Here is a 20,646-nt window from a genome sequence, read left to right as displayed (position 1 = left end):
CATCTGTTCGAAGGTGGCGCCCTCGTTCTGTGGGGTCAAGGGGGACAATGCTCGCACCACCTCCCCCTGGCAGCCGGCGGCTTCGGAGAGGGCGGCGAGGGAGCGCGTGGTGCAGAGGAGAACGGCTTCGTACACCTGGTCTTTGTAGTGGCCTGAAGGAAGGGAAAGGTGTGTGGGGGTGTGGGGGTGGAGGGAGGGATTGGGGGTTAGCGTGCGGACTTGCGAGCAAGTGTATGTGTGTGTGTGTGGGAGTGGTGTGGGTGTGTGTGTGTGCTTGTGTGTGTGTGTGCTTGTGTGTGTGTGTGTGTGTTATAATGATAATACTGATGGGCATTTATAATGCACTACATCTATTCAGTGCAGGGACGCAGAGCACTAAGAATTAACAATCAACACACACACACACACACACACACACACACAAACGCACAACACACACACACACAACACACACACACACACACACACACACACACACACATCCTACACACACACACATACACATCCTACACACACACACACACACACTCACTGATGAGGTCCATGACGAGCTCCTCCTCTTTGCTGGCCAGCATCTTCTCCTTCTCCACCTCGTCATCGTCCAGGATGATCGTCATCTTCTTCTCCTTGCTCATCTTGCCTGTGTCTCCCTGTGTCCAGGCAGCAGCATAGCACACAGTCAGCACACTATGTCATGACAACACACAGTTCTGTGCATCCACATCCATTGTCCGCATACAACATGAAACAGACATGAGCCGTCTTAATACTGAGCCAGCTGCGAAATCTGGCCAACAGAGAGCAAAACTGATGGGCCTAGTTTGCGCCATTTAAGAATGGTACAGCACATGACACCAAGCTTACATACAGTTCTCAAAATTGTGCTGTCATTAACGTAAAATAACAAATAAATATACAACATATGTAACAGCTGTGAAGATTGTTCCTGTCATCAACATGAAATATGAAATGGATATAAAACATGATGTACTGTTGTTAGAAAATTGCTATCAATGATGTAGAATAACACACATAAAAAGATAGATAGAAAACGCATGAACAGATGTTTAAATTGTTCATCGTTTGCCTCAAGTAATGTACCGGTATATTTTTCACTCATTTATTGGAAAAGAATGAATATTTGGGGAAGTTCTGTCTGCGAAGTATACAGCTAAACACAAGACATGCTCGGGCAAGAAAGAGAGACAAGGATACAGACAGGCAGACAGAGAGAGACAAATGCCATTCTTATGCAGTTACGTTTGATATGTTGACATAATCATGTGGGAACATGTATGTGTACATGTATCTGTGTGTGTTTCTCATCCCGTGTATTTTTTTTCCAGAATTTTATTTATTTGTTTGTCTGTTTCAGAATAAATATGTACACATATGACTGCCACCGCTCTTTTTAAAAAACAAAATTATCTATTATCTTTCATTTTTTCAACTGACTTATCTTCATCAATAACAATCGAAATATCATTATCATTTCTATTATCATTATCATTCTTGTCTTGATTATCTTTTTTGTTGTTGTTGTTCTTATTGCTGTCATTAAAACTGAGTACAAAAAACAATTCAAATCATCATATCCACTGAAAAAAATCTTTACAGTTTTTTAAAAGGACAAATTCAAACCATTTTTTTTTTCACTGTAGTTGTTATGCACACCAATCATGAACCTCACTGACAGCCAAACAGGTCATGTGCTGAACGGCACAGGATACCGTGTCAGTTACTGTGAATTACACAACGTTCTGAACTCTTGCGTGCAGTTCATGACTCATTAACTCATTAGGCTGAACACAGCATCCCCTTAGATCGCACATAAACAGACTTTAGAAAAAAATAACAAAAATCTTTCCTAATGCAGAGCAGAAGGCTGAACACAGCATCCCCTTAGATCGCACATAAACAGACTTTAGAAAAAAAAAATCTTTCTTAATGCAGAGCACAAGGTTGAACACAGCATCCCTTTAAATCGCAAGCAAGCAGACTATATATAAAAAAGTACTTTCTCAAATTATGGCACTCCTTTGCATCATGCATGTATTCCCTGTCACCCTGTAATGAGTAAGTTCCAATATAGCTATTACGCTATCATAGAAGTAAAATCTTTTCCTGTCCCTGTGTAATTCCAAAATTGCCCGCCAAGTCTACTGGGTGCATTGTGAATATTTCTGACTCTTTAATGATAAAACCCTTCTTTTAACAGTCACCGCTTTCCCGCCACAAGGCAGTCTGGGCATCCCCTTCATGCCAGAAACATCTCTCCCACACTCTTATCATAGATAGCTTCCTTGCTCCTAGAATACTCCTGTCTCAACTTCATAATTCAGGAAAGAATACAACTAACCGAAACAGATCTTCCACAAATCTTCCCTCTCTGTGCCCTCTCACCCCTCACCAACCCCCCAACCCCACCCCCCCCCATCCCCCCAACCACCACCACCACCATTCCCATCATCCCTCACCCCTCCTCCCAACACCAGCAGCAAGAAACGTGTCAACATAAACATGGTGTGTAACTACAGAAAAACAGAACCATTCTACTACTGCAAACAACAATGGTTCACTTCACATCAACCAGTCACGGAGTGAAAAATACATCTACTGACATCACACCATCAACACAGGTTCAAAAAATATCCAAACACAAAGCAGTCTTCAAACTTATCAAAACCAAGGTCTCATCCACTCTTCCAAAAGACCAGTTAACAAGTGCCATTGACATCCATTGATGCAACCATGTGTATTGTCCATATATTCTATGTAGCTTATTCAGGGTTAAAGGCTACACCAATCTTGTATAAAAGCTAATTTCTGACTGCACATTTCTTCTGTCATTGCTGCTGTGTGGGGATGTCAAATGATCGGTATACAGACGAGCCCCAGAACTTCCTATTTTGATGAAATGTCTGGGTCTGTTCCTATGAGCCTTTTAACTTTATTTCCCTTTATTGTTGTTAAATCCTTTGCTCTCCCAGCCCTCACTGTTCTTTCATACCGGTGACATTGTTTTCATTGTGGACTGACAAACATGGACTTGGGGTTCAAGCCACATCAGAGGGGAGAGGGAGTGGGGGGGGGGGGAGGCTTTCACCCAATGGCTAGCTCCTACAAGTACAAGGTATATTAGAAAAAAAAATTTACCAATAAATTTTGCCAGGAACAGCTCTCTTGTCACCATGAGTTCTTTGACATGCATTTGAAGTGACAACAGCAGTGTGTCTCCCATAAAAAAAACCTCCACCAGCATCTGTCTCTCATCCATGAATTACAACTTCTTAAGGCCAGACACAGTAGTACAAAAACGTATGAAATAAACTTGAAGTTTATGGCTTTCTGTGACATGGTATGCAAAGATATTGGACTAAACATGTCTAAAAAGGTCATTTTGTGCATTTTGTCATGACAGTTTCCATGGAAACGAATCCAAAATGGCCGACAAACAAAACAATTAGAAGCTTAAAACTTCAGTACCTTTATAGATATGTTATTTCTGTTTGTTTTATTTGATTTATTTGTATTTGTTCTTTATTATAGTGCAGTGGTATTTTGCACTATAATAAAGATGAATACATAAAGAAAGAAAGTACTAAGTTTGAACATGCTATCTTTTAAAGTTTTTTAGCATTAGCATTTTGAAAAATGCTATTACGAGGACAAAACACAAAACTGAGAAAACAGGAAAAGAAAGAGATGTGCTTGTACTCACAAGAAATCACACATGTTGATGCTGTTTAAAGCTTTATTTAAGTGAATATAGTACCCAGGTGAAACGGACTATAAAGATTAGATGTTGAAGAAGCAAATTATGCAAAAAAAACGAAAATCACAAAAAATCATGATTTTGGTCAAAATTTCACTACCGTGTCTGGCCTTAAGTCTGCTGCACACAGGGCACAGTGAAAATCTGTTTGTTTTGAAATATCTGTTTCTACTGTATGTGTTTTTGTCATTATTTTTTCCCCCCTAGAAGATTGATATTTACAGTTTTCAGCCCTGATATGGCCTTGTGTGCATGGTCAGCTAGCTATAAGCAACAAAGATTTCTGCTTGCTTCAACTTGTCCTGTCTCTGTTGACAATCACCACCCATGTCTACTGACTAAAAAGTATCTTTTTTTTTAAATGTACAACAACAACAAAATGTTATCATCAACCCTCCACAGCAGAACTAACAAATAATGTTTCGAATAAACAACGCACAGCAAACAACTCCAAAAAACCACATCAACATGCATTAATCAAAAAGAATGGCAGCAGTCAAGGAATAAATCAAGTTTGATAACAGCATTTGTTTAAAGTTGTATAATTGTTGTTGTTGTTTTAAGAATAATTTTGCAAGAATTTTCCTTTATAGCTATTTTTCCTTCCACTATTTACAAACAAACAACAACAAAAAACAAAACAAAAAAATACTACAGGCTTGAAATGCACAGCAAACATTCATAACAAAGAAATTCAAGCACAATTTATCTCTGTGTGTGTGTGTGTGTGTGTGTGTGTGTGTGTGTGTGTGTGTGTGTGTGTGTTGCCTAATGCACATGCATTTGATTGTTTTTTGTTGATTCTCTGTTTGTTCAAGTCTGTAAACACACAACCAAAGTGGGAACATTTGTACACGCCATCACGTTTGTTCATGCATACCATTGCAATCAACAGTCAACAGTGAACATTACCTGTTTGCTGTCGGGTCATAATGTCTGTTTTACATGTGTGCTCAAATGAATTTTGCTTCGTGTCTATTTTGAATTTGATAACGTAATCAGACGTGATATTAGAAGTCTGACAGGTGTGAACAGGTAAACATCCACCGTCTCTCTCCCTCTGCAGTCAACAGTGAATATAACCTGTTTGCTGGCCTGTTCATAATATTTTTATATGTATGCCCATCTGAATTTCACTTTATATACCCATCTGAATTTAACTTTTTATCTACTCTGAATCTGATAAAGTAATCAGACATGGTATTAGAAGTCTAACAGGTGTCAACAGGCCAACATCCACCATCTCTCTCAACGTCTGTCTCCCTCTGTGCCAGATTGCTTGTCAACAGGCCAACATCCACCATCTCTCTCAACACGTCTGTCTCCCTCTGTGCCAGATTGCTTGTCAACAGGCCAACATCCACCATCTCTCTCAACGTCTGTCTCCCTCTGTGCCAGATTGCTTGTCAACAGGCCAACATCCACCATCTCTCTCAACATCTATCTGCCCCCCCCCCCCCACACACACACACACACACCCTCTCTGTAGCTGTATCTGTGCCAGATTGCCTGTCAGCCCCACCCTCCTTCCCACAACTGGTATTTTACGCTGTAAGAAAGAGAAAAGCGACGACAACAAAAAACACTCTCTTGTTGGTTACGTCAAACTGCAATGCACAGAAGTTACACACACCACACCACACAACACAACAAGCACAGAGGAGTGTGCAGAGCACAGCACAGCCACACCCACAGCCACAGTGCCACAAACACAGAGCAAAGCAAAAGCAAAACAAAAACAAAAACAAAACGCCTGCCAAAGCGAGAAGCATACAGATTTGGCAGAAAACTTGTCAGTCACTTTGTTCTTCTGCGGGCGCATCTTGGACAGGACAGCGGACCTAGCGTTTGCCACGCTGCGCAGTGAAATGGTGTACTCCTGAAATGGAGGGAGGTACCAGCAGGACACATTGACACACACACTCTCAATTTACACTGGCAACCCACCCAGGAAGCTGACTGGACAGAATATATATATATATATATATATATGCACACATTTTATGTTGCTCTAAAGAAAATGAGTACATTGATTATTTGTTTCCATGCCTCTGCACTGCTCATGGTGTTTACACAACCATGGCACATTTACATACCTTTTTCAATGTCTGGAAAGGAAAAAAGTCCAACATTTATCTCGAATGAAAATCTGGGCAACTAATTATGACACCTTTATTTTGAATAGAGTTGAAAGATATGCTCACATTTATGCCGACATGAATCTCAGTTTTAAAAAATTATAATTATATTTGAAATTTACAGACCTCTTCTACCTGTACCACCATAAAACAAATTATATACCACTGTATAGCGGAAATCTGTGACCATGTTTACAGATCATTATGATAAACAGATCATAAACATTGATATGGTGATAACTGCACTTGGTTTAGACACTTTCCTAAAATCTGTCTATGATGCCACTGACAGTTTCCAAGATAATCAGACTTGGACATTCACAAACATACACAGAAATGAAGCAAAAGTATCACAGGGAAAGACAGACGTGCATGACATGACTTTCTGCTCTCTGGTAAAAGCAACAAAGAAGGAAGTAAAAAAATGGGACTGAGAAAGAAAAAGCAGATGAAGCGGAAAAAAAAAGACGAATAGATTCTGATTAAAAAAAATAAATAAATAAATTCAAGTGAATGAAAAAGTCAAAATGAGATTCATCAGTGAATAAAATGTTATAATACAAGTTATTGAGAATACAAGAGAGATTAAAAAAAAAAGAGTAAGAAGAAAAGTTATGAAACAGTGAATCTACTAAACTTGACAACAACAAATACCCTAAGTCCTGAACGTGCACAGTTTGTCCTGATCATTATATGGAAATCAAGTGAACTTTGTAAAAACACAAAATGAAAAGTGATAAATAAAATCATAATTTGAAAACAGAAAGGAAGGAAATCAATTCATAACTGACCACATTGTCAGAATTTTTTTTTTTTTTTTTTTTTTTAATGAGAACACTAGGTGAGAACAGGCCCACCAATACAGAACGATGCATGCAGTCAACTTGAAGGCATGTTCAAAATGCACGGTGCTGAATGAAGTTGGTGTGATTTCTCAGAGAACATGTCAAAGTGAAACCAGTGAACAGTGTGCCCTAACAATACACCCCCACCTGAGATCAGCAAGGCTGTAAACGAACAAAGGTGATCATTCACTTTGGGATTTGTGCACACATCTATCATCGCTATCATTTTAATACGTAGTGCAACATGAATCAAACATTATCATAAGATGTAAACTTCTTTTTTTTTTTAAAACAAAAGAAGCAGATGTTTGTTTACAATCTATCGGTTGCTTTAGTCAGACCGGTTATTTATCAAACATTGAAAAGAAAAAAACGTTATTCAAATGAATAAATACTATATGTAATTCAACAAACTGTTTCATACCATGTATGACACTGCATAAAATTTCCTTCACAAATCACAATTCAGATTAAAAAAAACAAAAAAAAAAAAAAAAAAAACAGGGATATTTCAGCAATGAGCAATAACACCCTGAGACAAAAACAAAAGAACTTGGCGGATGGGAGGAGGAAGGGAGGGAGAGAAAGGAAATTGTTACTGTCCAGACACAGACTTGTCTCTAAGACTGTTAGTGGTGAACAGACAAGCGGTACAGGGACTGACTACAGTGAAGAGAAAGAGGAGAGGGGTGTGTGTGTGTGTGTGTGTGTGTGTGTGTGTGTGTGTGTGTGTGTGTGTGTGGTGACAGTGCAGCCAGTCGCAGGGAACTCTCTACCTTTCTGATGGACAGCAGGTTGGCCACACTCTGCAGCCCCTCCAGCACTGTGGACACATAGTCCTTCAGGTGCTCCGACCTCTCCTCCACACTCTCCATCATCATCTGGCGAAACTCCGCTGGAGGCTGCAGGAAATATCATTAGCTCAAATTGAACACATCAGTCTTTTCATCTTATGATAGACTAATGACACTCTTCAAGAAAAAGCTACAGCTTTGCCTGATGGGCACGATAGCTGTATGGAGGTTCCATGAAGTATTGTTAAACTTGATCACTTGTTAAACTTGACCACGTCTGGTAGGTTATGGGTGGAACTTTTTTTTTTCCAGTCTTCCAGGTGCATGTGCATACCTGCTAGTGCCTGAACTTACTTTATATGTTGGATGACAGTTATTGGTTGTAGGTTGTATACTTGTCTGCTTGATGACAGTTATTGGTTGTAGGGTGTATATTTGTCTGCCAGATGACAATTATTGGTTGTAGGGTGTATATTTGTCTGCCAGATGACAGTTATTGGTTGTAGGGTGTATATTTGTCTGCTTGATGACAGTTATTGGTTGTAGGGTGTATATTTGTCTGCTGGATGAGTTATTGGTTGTAGGGTGTATACTTGTCTGCTTGATGACAGTTATTGGTTGTAGGGTGTACATTTGTCTGCTTGATGACAGTTATTGGTTGTAGGGTGTATACTTGTCTGCTTGATGACAGTTATTGGTTGTAGGGTGTACATTTGTCTGCTGGATGACAGTTATTGGTTGTAGGGTGTACATTTGTCTGCTGGATGACAGTTATTTGTTGTAGGGTGTATATTTGTCTGCTGGATGACAGTTATTGGTTGTAGGGTGTACATTTGTCTGCTGGATGACAGTTATTGGTTGTAGGGTGTATATTTGTCTGCTGGGTGACAGTTATTGGTTGTAGGGTGTACATTTGTCTGCTGGATGGCAGTTATTGGTTGTAGGGTGTATATTTGTCTGCCAGATGACAGTTATTCATTGTAGGGTGTTGTTTGTCTGCTGGATGACAGTTATTGGTTGTAGGGTGTACATTTGTCTGCCAGATGACAGTTATTCATTGTAGGGTGTATATTTGTCTGCGTGATGACAGTTATTGGTTGTAGGGTGTACATTTGTCTGCTGGATGACAGTTATTGGTTGTAGAGTGTATATTTGTCTGCTGGATGACAGTTATTGGTTGTAGGGTGTATATTTGTCTGCCAGATGACAATTATTGGTTGTAGAGTGTATACTTGTCTGCTTGATGACAGTTATTGGTTGTAGGGTGTATATTTGTCTGCCAGATGACAACTATTGGTTGTTGGGTGTATATTTGTCTGCCAGATGACAGTTATTGGTTGTAGGGTGTATATTTGTCTGCTTGATGACAGTTATTGGTTGTAGGGTGTACATTTGTCTGCTTAATGACAGTTATTGGTTGTAGGATGTATATTTGTCTGCCGGATGACAGTTATTGGTTGTAGGGTGTATATTTGTCTGCCAGATGACAACTATTGGTTGTTGGGTGTATATTTGTCTGCTTGATGACAGTTATTTGTTGTAGGGTGTATATTTGTCTGCTTGATGACAGTTATTCATTGTAGGGTGTAAATGACTTGTCTGCCAGATGACAGTTATTTGTTGCAGTGCGAGAAAGACGTGGGTAGTTGGACAAGGTGTGTGTTGTTGGACGGGAGATATTTGTTACAGTGTGTGACAGACATGGGCTGTTGGGAGGACAGTTATCTGTTGCAGTGTGTGACAGACATGGGCTGTTGGGAGGGCAGTTATCTGTTACAGTGTGTGACAGACAGGCTGTTGGGAGGACAGTTATCTGTTACAGTGTGTGACAGACATGGGCTGTTGGGAGGGCAGTTATCTGTTACAGTGTATGTGACAGACATGGGCTGTTGGGAGGACAGTTATCTGTTGCAGTGTGTGACAGACATGGGCTGTTGGGAGGACAGTTATCTGTTACAGTGTGTGACAGACATTGGCTGTTGGGAGGACAGTTATCTGTTACAGTGTGTGTGAGAAAGACACAGGTCATTTGACAAGATACAGGTTGACATGGACTGCTGGATGATATGAACTGGTTGCAGTGTGTGTGAGAAAAACATGGGTCATTGGACAAAACGTGGTTTGATGCAGGTTGCAGGATGACATTTATTCACTGCAGTGTGTGTAAAAGACATGTGCTTTTCAGACGATATTTATTTGTTGCAGTGTGTGTGAGAAAGACATGGTTCATTGACCAAGATGTGGGTTGCTGGATGACAGTTCTTTGTTGAAGTGTGTGTGAGTGTAAAATACACATGGACAGCAGCGGTGGCGCTGTGACACTGGCCACACGAGGCACTGAACTGACCCAGGTCCTGGAGAAGGCGAGGTCCAGGTTGTAGAGGCAGAAGCTGGAGATGGTGGCGATGGTGCCGTACACCTTGGTGTCCATCAGCTCCTTCACCTGCTGACCCAGCCGCTTCAGCTTGTCCGTGGCCGTGTGGATCTGATGCAGGAAGGCGTCTGTTGCACACCGCACACACATAGACACGTGATTCCAGGTTGAATTTCCTTTCATTCGCACACCGCACACACAGATAGGCACGTGATTCCAGGTTGAATTTCCTTTCATTCACACACCACACACACATAGGCACGTGATTCCAGGTTGAATTTCCTTTCATTCACACACCGCACACACACATAGGCACGTGATTCCAGGTTGAATTTCCTTTCATTCCCTTTTGGAATGTGATGATGATAATAACAACAACAATGATGATGATGATGATAATAATAAATATAATAACAATGATACTAACAAATAAAAAAAAAGAAGAAGATGAAGAACAATAACAATAATAATCATAAAAATTAGTAATAGTAGTTGTGTTAACAACATTCATGCATCACATACCATGTGTAACAAATGCATGCTATACCAGTAATGTGATTCCAATTACCCCACTAATTCACTAAAAGCACAGGCACATTCAAAACATGTCAAAATGATCTAGAGAATTGCCCATGAATGTTACACACATGTGTGTGCGTGCACACACACACACACACACACACACAAACTGTCAAACACACACAGTCACACACTGGTTATGAAGTGACTGGGTTCAACACCACCCCACCACACAAACATCACCCCCACAGCCATCATTCCCACCCCACTCAACATCATCCCCACCCCCCTCACCACTACTACCACCCCCCTCACCACCACTCCCACCCCCTCACCACCACAGTCACCCCCCTCACCACCACTCCCACCCCCCTCACCACCACAGTCACCCCCCTCACCACCACTCCCACCCCCTCACCACCACAGTCACCCCCCTCACCACCACTCCCACCCCCCTCACCACCACAGTCACCCCCCTCACCACCACTCCCACCCCCCTCACCACCACAGTCACCCCCCTCACCACCACAGCCACCCCCCTCACCACCACAGCCACCCCCCCACCACCACTCCCACCCCCCTCACCACAGACTATCCCCGTCACCACACAAGCACCACCACCACCCCCACCACCCTCACCGATGTTCATGCTGTTCCAGGCTAGGGTGCTGAGCCCCGGCTGCAGCTGCTGCTGCACGTGCAGGATGTGGGGGGCGAAGAGGGGCTGCAGGGACCGGGGCACCTGCCGGCACACGTCCCGATACTCCGACAGCACCAGCTCCAGGTGGGCACGGTACTTCTTGAAGCGCGCCTCCTGGTCCAGCACGCTCTGGGCAGACTCCGGGATGGCGATGTCCAGCCGCGTCAGCCACTTGGCCTCGTGGATCAGCTCCAGCACCCTGGCAGAGAAAAACGAAGGGAGCGTCATCGATGAATCCGACCTGTTTCTGTTCTTAGCATGGCAGTTGTATACATGGCTCCCAACGCTCCGCTTATGTCATAGACTGACTTAAAGCTTACAGTTGGGCCAACAGCAAAGTGAGCGCTGTATGAACTTCTTCTTCTTCTTCTTCTTTGTTTGTGGGCTGCAACTCCCACGCTCACTCGTATGGACACGAGCCGGCTTTTACTTATATGACCCGTTTTTACTCCCCGACCATGTAGGCAGCTACACTCTGTTTTCCGGGGGTGTATGCTGGGTAGATTCTTGTTTCCATAACCCACCAAACGCTGACATGGTGCATGAACACCCCCTAACACCCCCACCCCCACGCCCCCGCATCACTCTGCATTTCCCCCTCACCTCTCATCAGCATTGACCACAATCACTCCGCCTTTCCCTCCCTCACCTCTCGTCAGCGTTGACCACAATCTCCTTGCTTTCAGGATGGTGCACAAACAGAGTGGCCCTCAGACCCGCCCGGGCAAACTCAATGCGGTTCTTCCACTGGGTGAACCACAGGCTCTCAAAGGTCACCAGCGCCGTGGCCAGCCGGTTGTAGATGCGCACGATCCGCCCAAAGTCTGTCAGCTGCGTGATGGCCTTGTTCTCGCGGAATATCTTCATGGGGTCCTCGATCCTCTTGAGAAGCTGTCGGGACCAGTAGATGGCGCCGGCGACCGGCGGGGCGTTTCTGACGGTCTGGGGGCATCCCTTTTTGGACAGAAAGCATGGCACGGTTTGTCCTCCTGCCTGCAGACTTAAGGAAGATTTGTCTGTCTTTTCAAACCAGAGTTTGAAAAACTCGTAAAGAGATATAAAGACTGCTCTCAGTTGGTATCCTGAAGGGTCTCCGTTTTGCTCCCAATTTCTTGAACATTTCTAGGTACTTTGGCAAAATGTATAACATGGATATAACCACCAGTTCATTTCATTTCATATATTAATGAGCTCTTTTACAAACTGATGCAAATCATTATATTTTTAGCCAAGAAATAAAAGCCCACGACCCATAAATGCATACACATATGGACACATCTGCAAACATCTGCGTGCGCACACACACACACACACACACACACTTTAACACAAAAGAAATCAAAGGGGATAAAACTGTGATCTGCATGTAACCTGACACATCCTATCACACACAAGCAGACTCTCTCTCCACTCCACTCCACTCCCCACTAGTGAAGTGATGGCAGCAGTCTCTTCACCACACAGACAGAATGATTCCTGACCTTGTGGCGTTCATAGATGTGCTGCACCTCTTCCAGATCAGACTCGTACCAGTTGAAGATCTCCACATACTTCTCAGAAACTGTGTTGCGGATGCCTTGTCGACCCTGGATGGGGTGGAATCTGAAGTAACAGGACAGAAATATAATAATTCACATGTCAACTATTGCTTCATGTGAAATAAAAAGCTTTAGGTATGAAAATATGATAGTCAGCCTTGTTCAACTATGACCATCAGAACAGCAGAGAAGGTAACTGCTGTCCCTACTGCCCGGCTAGAATTTGATTACAGTGGAGAGCGTCTTGCCCAAATTACATCCCCACTCTCTCAGCCAAGAGGGTTTTAGGACAGTCTGTGTTGGGACGGTTCCCAAAGGCTAACCAGCTCCTCAAGGTTGCAGCACTAAGAGCCAGTGTATTTGCCTCTTTGTTTGACAGTCATAGAAGAATAGGAAGTAAAACAAAGGCATGTTCTTATGTGCCTTGATTATCAGAGCAATAGCAGATTAGGACAGCACTGATGTCACAAGACAGGAATGAAAAGTAAAGGAGATAGCGGTCTACTGTGGTGTACACTCCATTGGTTTCCAAATCCACAATTTTCTATCTTGGGCCAGTCACCTTTAACACACCTAGTTGTTTCTTCTTAAATTTCTCTCTTACTCCTACCCTCTTTTTTATGATAATTTCAATCAAAAAAAAAGTGTAAATAATATACAATCAAATGTAATATTTCCATGGATGAACCAACCATAAATAAATCAACCCATCAGCTGATGTTCCCAGGCAGAGGCCAAACTCTGCTATTTTCAACCAGTTTGAAACAAGGACTGAGCTCAAACATGGAATGAAAAGCAAACAAAAACAAACTCTCATTTCATAGGGCAATGAGGGTGGTATCCAAAAGAGATTTCTTATTTTTCTACATTTCTTTGAAGGTCAGGTAGAAACCAAGATGAATCACAGGAATATGTTTATCATTATGCTGTTCTTCCAGTTTCTGATAAATGACTCTTTGAGTAATTTCTGAAAAAAAAGTAAATCAGATAGGTAAATCAAAATTAAAAAAATAACGTGACATATCTTTGGGAAAAATAAAAAGAATATCAGTGACTTTTAAAAATCATTAAAAAAAATCTTATTCCAACTATCCTATCAAAGGCAGAACATAACTGCTGGTTCAAAAGCCCAGCACTGGGACAGTCGTGAAGAAAATGTGTAGCCCTAAAACCAGACAGAGCGTGGGTGTACATCAGCATCGGTTATAGACCAACAGACCGGTTTGAAAATCCCCAATCAGTTTATTTCGGATGAAAAAATGCTCCTTTACTTTTTCATTCATGAGGCCATCATCCAGTGCATTTCTCTGTAAAAAGCTCTGATGGACAACTTCAGGCCTGACCCACTGTCTGACTGCTTTCAATGGCCCGCCTTTCTTCTTGCTGTGAAGAGGACAAAGTGAATGTCCTATCAAGTCTGAGTGAGCCAGGACATTTGTCCTACTGTTGTGCAAGTGGATGTGCAATCCAGACAGTGCAGGAAAGACCTCTCAAAGTTGACAGAGTCACCTACCCAACAGTCAGAGGCAAAACGACAAAGAAGGAAGGCCCAGAGTCTGACAGATGGACCAGCATCAGACCTGGTCTGCTCAAACTGTGGGAGAGACTGCCATTCTCGTACAGGCCTGTCAAGCCACACCCAACACTGCACCAGGAACAACATCCAGTGTACTACACCATAGTCTGTCAAGCCACATCCGACACTGAACCACAAACATCACCCAGTGTACTACACCATAGTCTGTCAAGCCACACCCAACACTGCACCACAAACATCACCCAGTGTACTACACCATAGTCTGTCAAGCCACACCCAACACTGCACCACAAACATCACCCAGTGTACTACACCATAGTCTGTCAAGCCACACCCAACACTGCACCAGGAACATCACCCAGTGTACTACACCATAGTCTGTCAAGCCACACCCAACACTGCACCACAAACATCACCCAGTGTACTACACCATAGTCTGTCAAGCCACATCCAACACTGCACCAGGAACAACACCCAGTGTACTACACCATAGTCTGTCAAGCCACATCCAACACTGCACCACAAACATCACCCAGTGTACTACACCATAGTCTGTCAAGCCACACCCAACACTGCACCAGGAACATCACCCAGTGTACTACACCATAGTCTGTCAAGCCACACCCAACACTGCACCAAGAACATCACCCAGTGTACTACACCACAGTCTGTCAAGCCACACCCAACACTGCACCACAAACATCACCCAGTGTACTACACCATAGTCTGTCAAGCCACACCCAACACTGCACCAGGAACATCACCCAGTGTACTACACCATAGTCTGTCAAGCCACATCCAACACTGCACCACGAACATCACCCAGTGTACTACACCATGGTCTCCCGAGACTGAAAGTTGCTGACAAAGAAGGAAGTTGGCAGAATGGTTAAGATGCTCAGCTGCCAATACAGAGATTCCATGAGGGTGTTGGTTCAAATCCCGCTATTGTCCTTTCTCCCAAGTCTGGCTGGAAAATCAAACTGAGCATCTAATCTTTCGCATGAGGCGATAAACCAAGGTCCCATGTGTAGCACGCACTTGGCGCACTGGAAAAGTTTCAGTTTCAGTTTCAGTAGCTCAAGGAGGCGTCCCTGCGTTCGGACAAATCCATATACGCTACACCACATCTGCCAAGCAGATGCCTGACCAGCAGCGTAACCCAACGTGCTTGTAAAGAACCCATGGCAATGAGAGTGTAGTCCTCTGGCAACATTATGTAATCCACTCTGATAGGTACACAAATATACAGCATGCACTCAAGGCCTGACAAGCGCGCTGGGTTATGCTGCTGTCAGGCATCTGCCAAACAGACGTGGTGTAGCGTATATGGATTTGTCCAAACGCAGTGACGCCTCCTTGCTGAACTGAAAATGAAACTGAAGGTTGCTATACCGCTGATCCAGACACAGCCACTCACTTGGTGATGACGTCCAGACCGTGCTGGGTTTTCATCTTGCGCACAAAGATTGCGTGGAGGTAGGCTGCCAGGAAAGCTTCCAGCTCCTGAACCACGTCCTGGAAGGCGGTGTAGTGGTGTTCGAACCTCGCCTTGTCCTGTGTCAACATAAGATGCCACGGTTGTTGTGAGCTTAGCATCGTAATGGGTACAATCAGTGTCACCGCTGTTGTTACTGCACCCATACGAGCGCAAACACATCTCGTACGCATGCACACAGACACAAACAATCATTCATTCATAAAACACACAAAAGCAACACACACACACACACACACACACACATACACACACACACATACACACATATGCATCCTGACACACTCAAACACTCCCTTAAACACAAACACACACACACATTCTGACACATACAAACACACACACACACAACCGCACACACACAACACCCCCCCACCCACCCCCCCACCCCCGCCAGACCTCCACACACACACACACTACACACACCTTGGACTCCACATCCAGCATGGTTTTGGTGGTGACGTTGGTACGCATACAGTTGTTCATGTGGTAGACATGTTGCTCCACGATGCTGGTCAGGTTGGGACCTTCCGCTTCCTCATCCTGCGGGTAGTACTTTCCTGAAAACGTCACGGCCATCATGAAAACATGTGGCCAGCTCCTAGCCTGGGACCTGTTTAACCCATTCTTCTTCTTCGTCTTCTTCTTCTTCTTCTTCTTCGTTCATGGGCTGCAACTCCCACGTTCACTCATATGTGTACAAGTGGGTTTTTATGTGTATGACCGTTTCACCCCGCCATGTAGGCAGCCATACTCCGTTTTCAGAGGTGTGCATGCTGGGTATGTTCTTGTTTCCATAACCCACTGAGCACTGACATGGATTACAGGATCTTTAACACACAAGCAGGTCTGCATATATATTGACCTGGGAGATCGGAAAAATCTCCACACTTTACCCACCAGGCGCCGTTACTGAGATTCGAACCCCAGACCCTAAGATTAAAAGTCCAATGCTTTAACCACTCGGCTTTTGGACCCATCTGACCCACTCAACCCTATAGAGCTTAAACCTCAGGAGGCTTCCTTGTCATACTGATGTGAAAAAATGCAGAAAATACACTGAAATCAATTGTTGTTGTTTTTTTGTCCCAATTAATTGACATGTGTAGACACAGCCAGTTATACTGTATAAGTTGGTTCTCTTTACCTACAGTTTATACACATACAGCAGCATGGAAACTGTTGTAATGAAACAAATTTCAAAGCCTGAGCAATGCTCAGGCACAGGTGTTGAATGGGTTAAACAAAAAAAATATTATTTTGCAGTGAGGGCATATGAGAAATGACATGTTGTGTGTAATCCATCCTTCTGATCAGGAATTAATCACAGTACAAGGCAAAATGACCCTCATCATGAAACATGAAGAGACATTTCTTGTCTCAAGCTGCAATATTTTTTGTTTACCTTCCGATGATTGTTGGGCCAAAAACAGAAAGAGCAGCTCTCTGATTGGCACAAACTGAATGACGCTGATTGGCACAAACTGAATGAATGCATTATTGCAGATGATGCTGCAGACCAGGAAAGATAGCTCCACATTAGTTTAGCAAACGAATCTGTATCAAAATGGAGTCAAAAACCACTGAAAATTGGTTACAACATCTACTAGTAGTTATATCATTTCCTCTAAGCAGGAAAAACTGCCCCTAAGATAGGTCCCTGACTTACGCATATTCAAATAGGACTTTAAACAGGTAAAGATAACCTTCTGAACAACCACACCCATATGAAAAATGACAATTCAGTTTGCTGTTGATTCTGTGATCATGTTGCTTTACAGTGCAGATTTAGATCCGGGGATAAAGAAAAGAAAGCCTGCATGAGATGTTGATGTGTCATCGACGGGCGCAATAGCCGAGTGGTTAAAGCGTTGGACTGTCAATCTGAGGGTCCCGGGTTCGAATCACGGTGATGGCGCCTGGTGGGTGAAGGGTGGAGATTTTTACGATCTCCCAGGTCAACATATGTGCAGACCTGCTAGTGCCTGAAAACCCCCTTCGTGTGTATATGCAAGCAGAAGATCAAATACGCATGTTAAAGATCCCGTAATCCATGTCAGCGTTCAGTGAGTTATGGAAACAAGAACATACCCAGCATGCACACCCCTGAAAACGGAGTATGGCTGCCTACATGGCAGGGTAAAAACGGTCATACACGTAAAAGCCCACTCGTGTGCATACGAGTGAACGTGGGAGTTGCAGCCTACGAACGAAGAAGAAGAAGAAGATGTTGATGTGTCATCGAAAAACGAAGAGAGAGCATGATGTTACTCTGTGACGCAGTGTCTCGTTTTGTTAGCTAGTGTTTTATTCTTCCTCCCAAACCAGTCCGTGCCATACGGTGAAAATAAAAAGTAAGGGCTCTAGCAAAGGGGAAAAGTACCCAGTAAATTTCAGGGTGAGATTTGTGGGCCCACTGAAGTTACTGCAGGGGGAAGGCATCAAAGAGTTCCAAATGTGACAGCTGATGGGCACAGTGTGTGCAGGAACAGTTAGAATGTGACGTCACCATCCTGGTCTGCAACAACCGCTATCGCAACAGGTAAACACCAGAAGTAACTGTTGTTTTGCCACTGTTGTGTATTGAGATACATCCACAAACTCTCTCTCTCTCTCTCTCTCTCTCACACACACACACACACACACACACACACACACACACACACACACACACACACACACACACACACACACATGTACACAAACACACACACAACACATACTCAGCAGCTGAAGGTCATCCTCAGTCAGCCCCTGTTTCTCTGTGCCTGTGTCAGGTCCGCGCTCTCCGTGTCTCTGAACTGGAGAGGCTTCCTCCTGCACCGAGGGTTCTGTCCCCTCTCCCTCCTCCTCCTTCCCATCCTCCTCAGCGATGGAGCGCAGCATTCGATCAGGCGAGGGGTTGGTCACCGTCACCTTTGGCTCGTCATCATTGTCTGTGCACAAGGACAGCATCATGTAACTGCTCATCGTGTATGAGAATTAGTACCCCCCCAAAAATTTTTTAAATGGTAGTAAACAATATTCAATATGACAGTTTTCTTTTCTATTAAGCTTAATATCTTTATTTCTGTTGAAAGAAATATTTCCATGAACATCTTTTATCAGTAGCATAAGCAGCATTGTGTACCCAGTAAATGGAGAGAGTTACTTCTTTTTATTGTTGTTCTATCCTTCACTCTCTTAGCTTCGTTGTTCTAACAACTTTCAAAGAGTTTCAAGTCATCGTTACTTTTATTTTTCTAATGACACAACTGAGAGAAAACATTTTTACCTTTTATCATTTCCAGGGTTGTTTTTTTGTTGTTGGGTTAAGAACATCATACAGAATGAGTCTATAATATCAAAACTCCAAAGTACATGACCTAGCATGAGGCAATGAGATTAGAATCCTCGTGATAATAACATGGCAGAGAATCAGTCTACAAGATAAGAATCCTAATAAGAAAGAGAACGAGTCTGTGAGATTAGAATCCTAAATGATGAAGATCAGCAAGACCACACAGAAGCATGGTGTCACAAACTTGGTGACAAATGATCATTTGTATACTTTGGCTGTTCTGACAAAAGGGCGAGCACAGGTCACATCTTCAACACGTATCATTCAGTGAGAAACATTACCTTACTGATGTCATAATTCAGGATAACTCACGGATACAATTTCATGTGGCCCACCTCGTTAGTTCTGTCTTGTGTCATAGTGTGATCAGGATGTGACGAAGAGACATTAACACATATGCGCTATGACACACAACATTGTAAATATCCAGCACAACTGTGGCAGGTATTTGTATTTCTTTTTTTTTTTATCACAACAGATTTCTCTGTGTGAAATTCGGGCTGCTCTCCCCAGGGAGAGCACGTCGCTACACTACAGTGCCACCCATTTTTTTGTATTTTTTCCTGCGTGCAGTTTTATTTGTTTTTCCTATCGCAGTGGATTTTTCTACAGAATTTTGCCAGGAACAACCCGTGGGTTCTTTTACGTGCGCTAAGTGCGCTAAGGTGGCGGGGGGGGGGGGGGGGCTTCAGAAGTCTCACCTAACAATTCCACTTCCTTGGGTTTTCTGAAGCGGGCGTACTCATCCTGCTCAGAGCCGTCGTCAATCACCAAGTCCTCTTTGCGGGGACGGGGGATGCCGATCAATGTCTTGGTCAGCCTGCACAAAGCACACAAACAATATATGATGCACACACGCACACACACACACACACACACACACACACACACACGTGCATGGACTTGCACACACACTCATACACACACTTGCAATCAAGTACAGACAGAGAGACACACACAAACTTTTTGTTGTTGTTTTTTGTTCTTTGTTTTGTTTTAGCCAGTTGCATGCAGTTCATCAAGCACCTGATGCTTAGTTTTCATTTAACTTCTTTATACATATTCTTCATGTGCATAAAAAAAATTAAAATTTCAAAAAAAGCTAAAGATATTCTCCCTTCTATCATTTCATTTTTTCCTCTTCTTCCCTCTCTTTCTTCTTTTTTCACTTAATTAACACTTTTTTTCAGTGTTTTTGTTGTTCTCTATATCGTTTCTTTCATTCACACTTTTGTTCTCTCTCTCTTCTTTTCAAAATGTCTATGTTTTAATAATAAGTGTTAATAATGTAATAAGTCTAATAATGCCACATACGATTTTGCCTGAGGAAGAGAAGGGGGGGAAACGCTGACGGAAACTGATCAAATACGCTCACCAGATAGAAACAATAAAGACAGGCGCAATAGCCGAGTGGTTAAAGCGTTGGTCTTTCAATCTGAGGGTCTCGGGTTTGAATCTCAGTAACGGTGCCTGGTGGGAAAAGGGTGGAGATTTTCCCGATCTCCCAGGTCAACATATGTGCAAACCTGCTTGTGCCTGAACCCCCTTCATGTGTAAACGCAAGCAGAAGATCAAATACGCACGTTAA

The 20,646-nt window shown here is 43.1% G+C and overlaps 1 protein-coding gene across 1 annotated transcript in view; it reads right to left on the bottom strand.

Moving 5' to 3' along the window:
* LOC143298129 (uncharacterized) overlaps window positions 1-20,646 on the bottom strand; it is a 212,710-nt gene that overhangs the window by 174,076 nt on the left and 17,988 nt on the right. Inside the window, exons 9-20 of the mRNA XM_076610849.1 lie at window positions 19,760-19,878; window positions 18,442-18,654; window positions 16,145-16,278; window positions 15,641-15,777; window positions 12,627-12,747; window positions 11,795-12,099; window positions 11,085-11,344; window positions 9,900-10,054; window positions 7,535-7,660; window positions 5,577-5,654; window positions 533-650; window positions 1-152 (exon numbers count right to left, since the gene is read on the bottom strand). The exon at window positions 1-152 is cut by the window's left edge and continues 170 nt beyond it. Coding sequence (XP_076466964.1) covers window positions 1-152; window positions 533-650; window positions 5,577-5,654; window positions 7,535-7,660; window positions 9,900-10,054; window positions 11,085-11,344; window positions 11,795-12,099; window positions 12,627-12,747; window positions 15,641-15,777; window positions 16,145-16,278; window positions 18,442-18,654; window positions 19,760-19,878 — 1,918 coding nt within the window. The remainder of the gene's footprint in view (window positions 153-532; window positions 651-5,576; window positions 5,655-7,534; window positions 7,661-9,899; window positions 10,055-11,084; window positions 11,345-11,794; window positions 12,100-12,626; window positions 12,748-15,640; window positions 15,778-16,144; window positions 16,279-18,441; window positions 18,655-19,759; window positions 19,879-20,646) is intronic.

The sequence above is a fragment of the Babylonia areolata genome, chromosome 23, assembly GCF_041734735.1.
Source record: "Babylonia areolata isolate BAREFJ2019XMU chromosome 23, ASM4173473v1, whole genome shotgun sequence".
NCBI lineage: Eukaryota > Metazoa > Mollusca > Gastropoda > Neogastropoda > Buccinidae > Babylonia > Babylonia areolata.
Note: the sequence above shows the minus strand (reverse complement) of the source record. Positions and strands in the feature narration are given on the sequence as shown.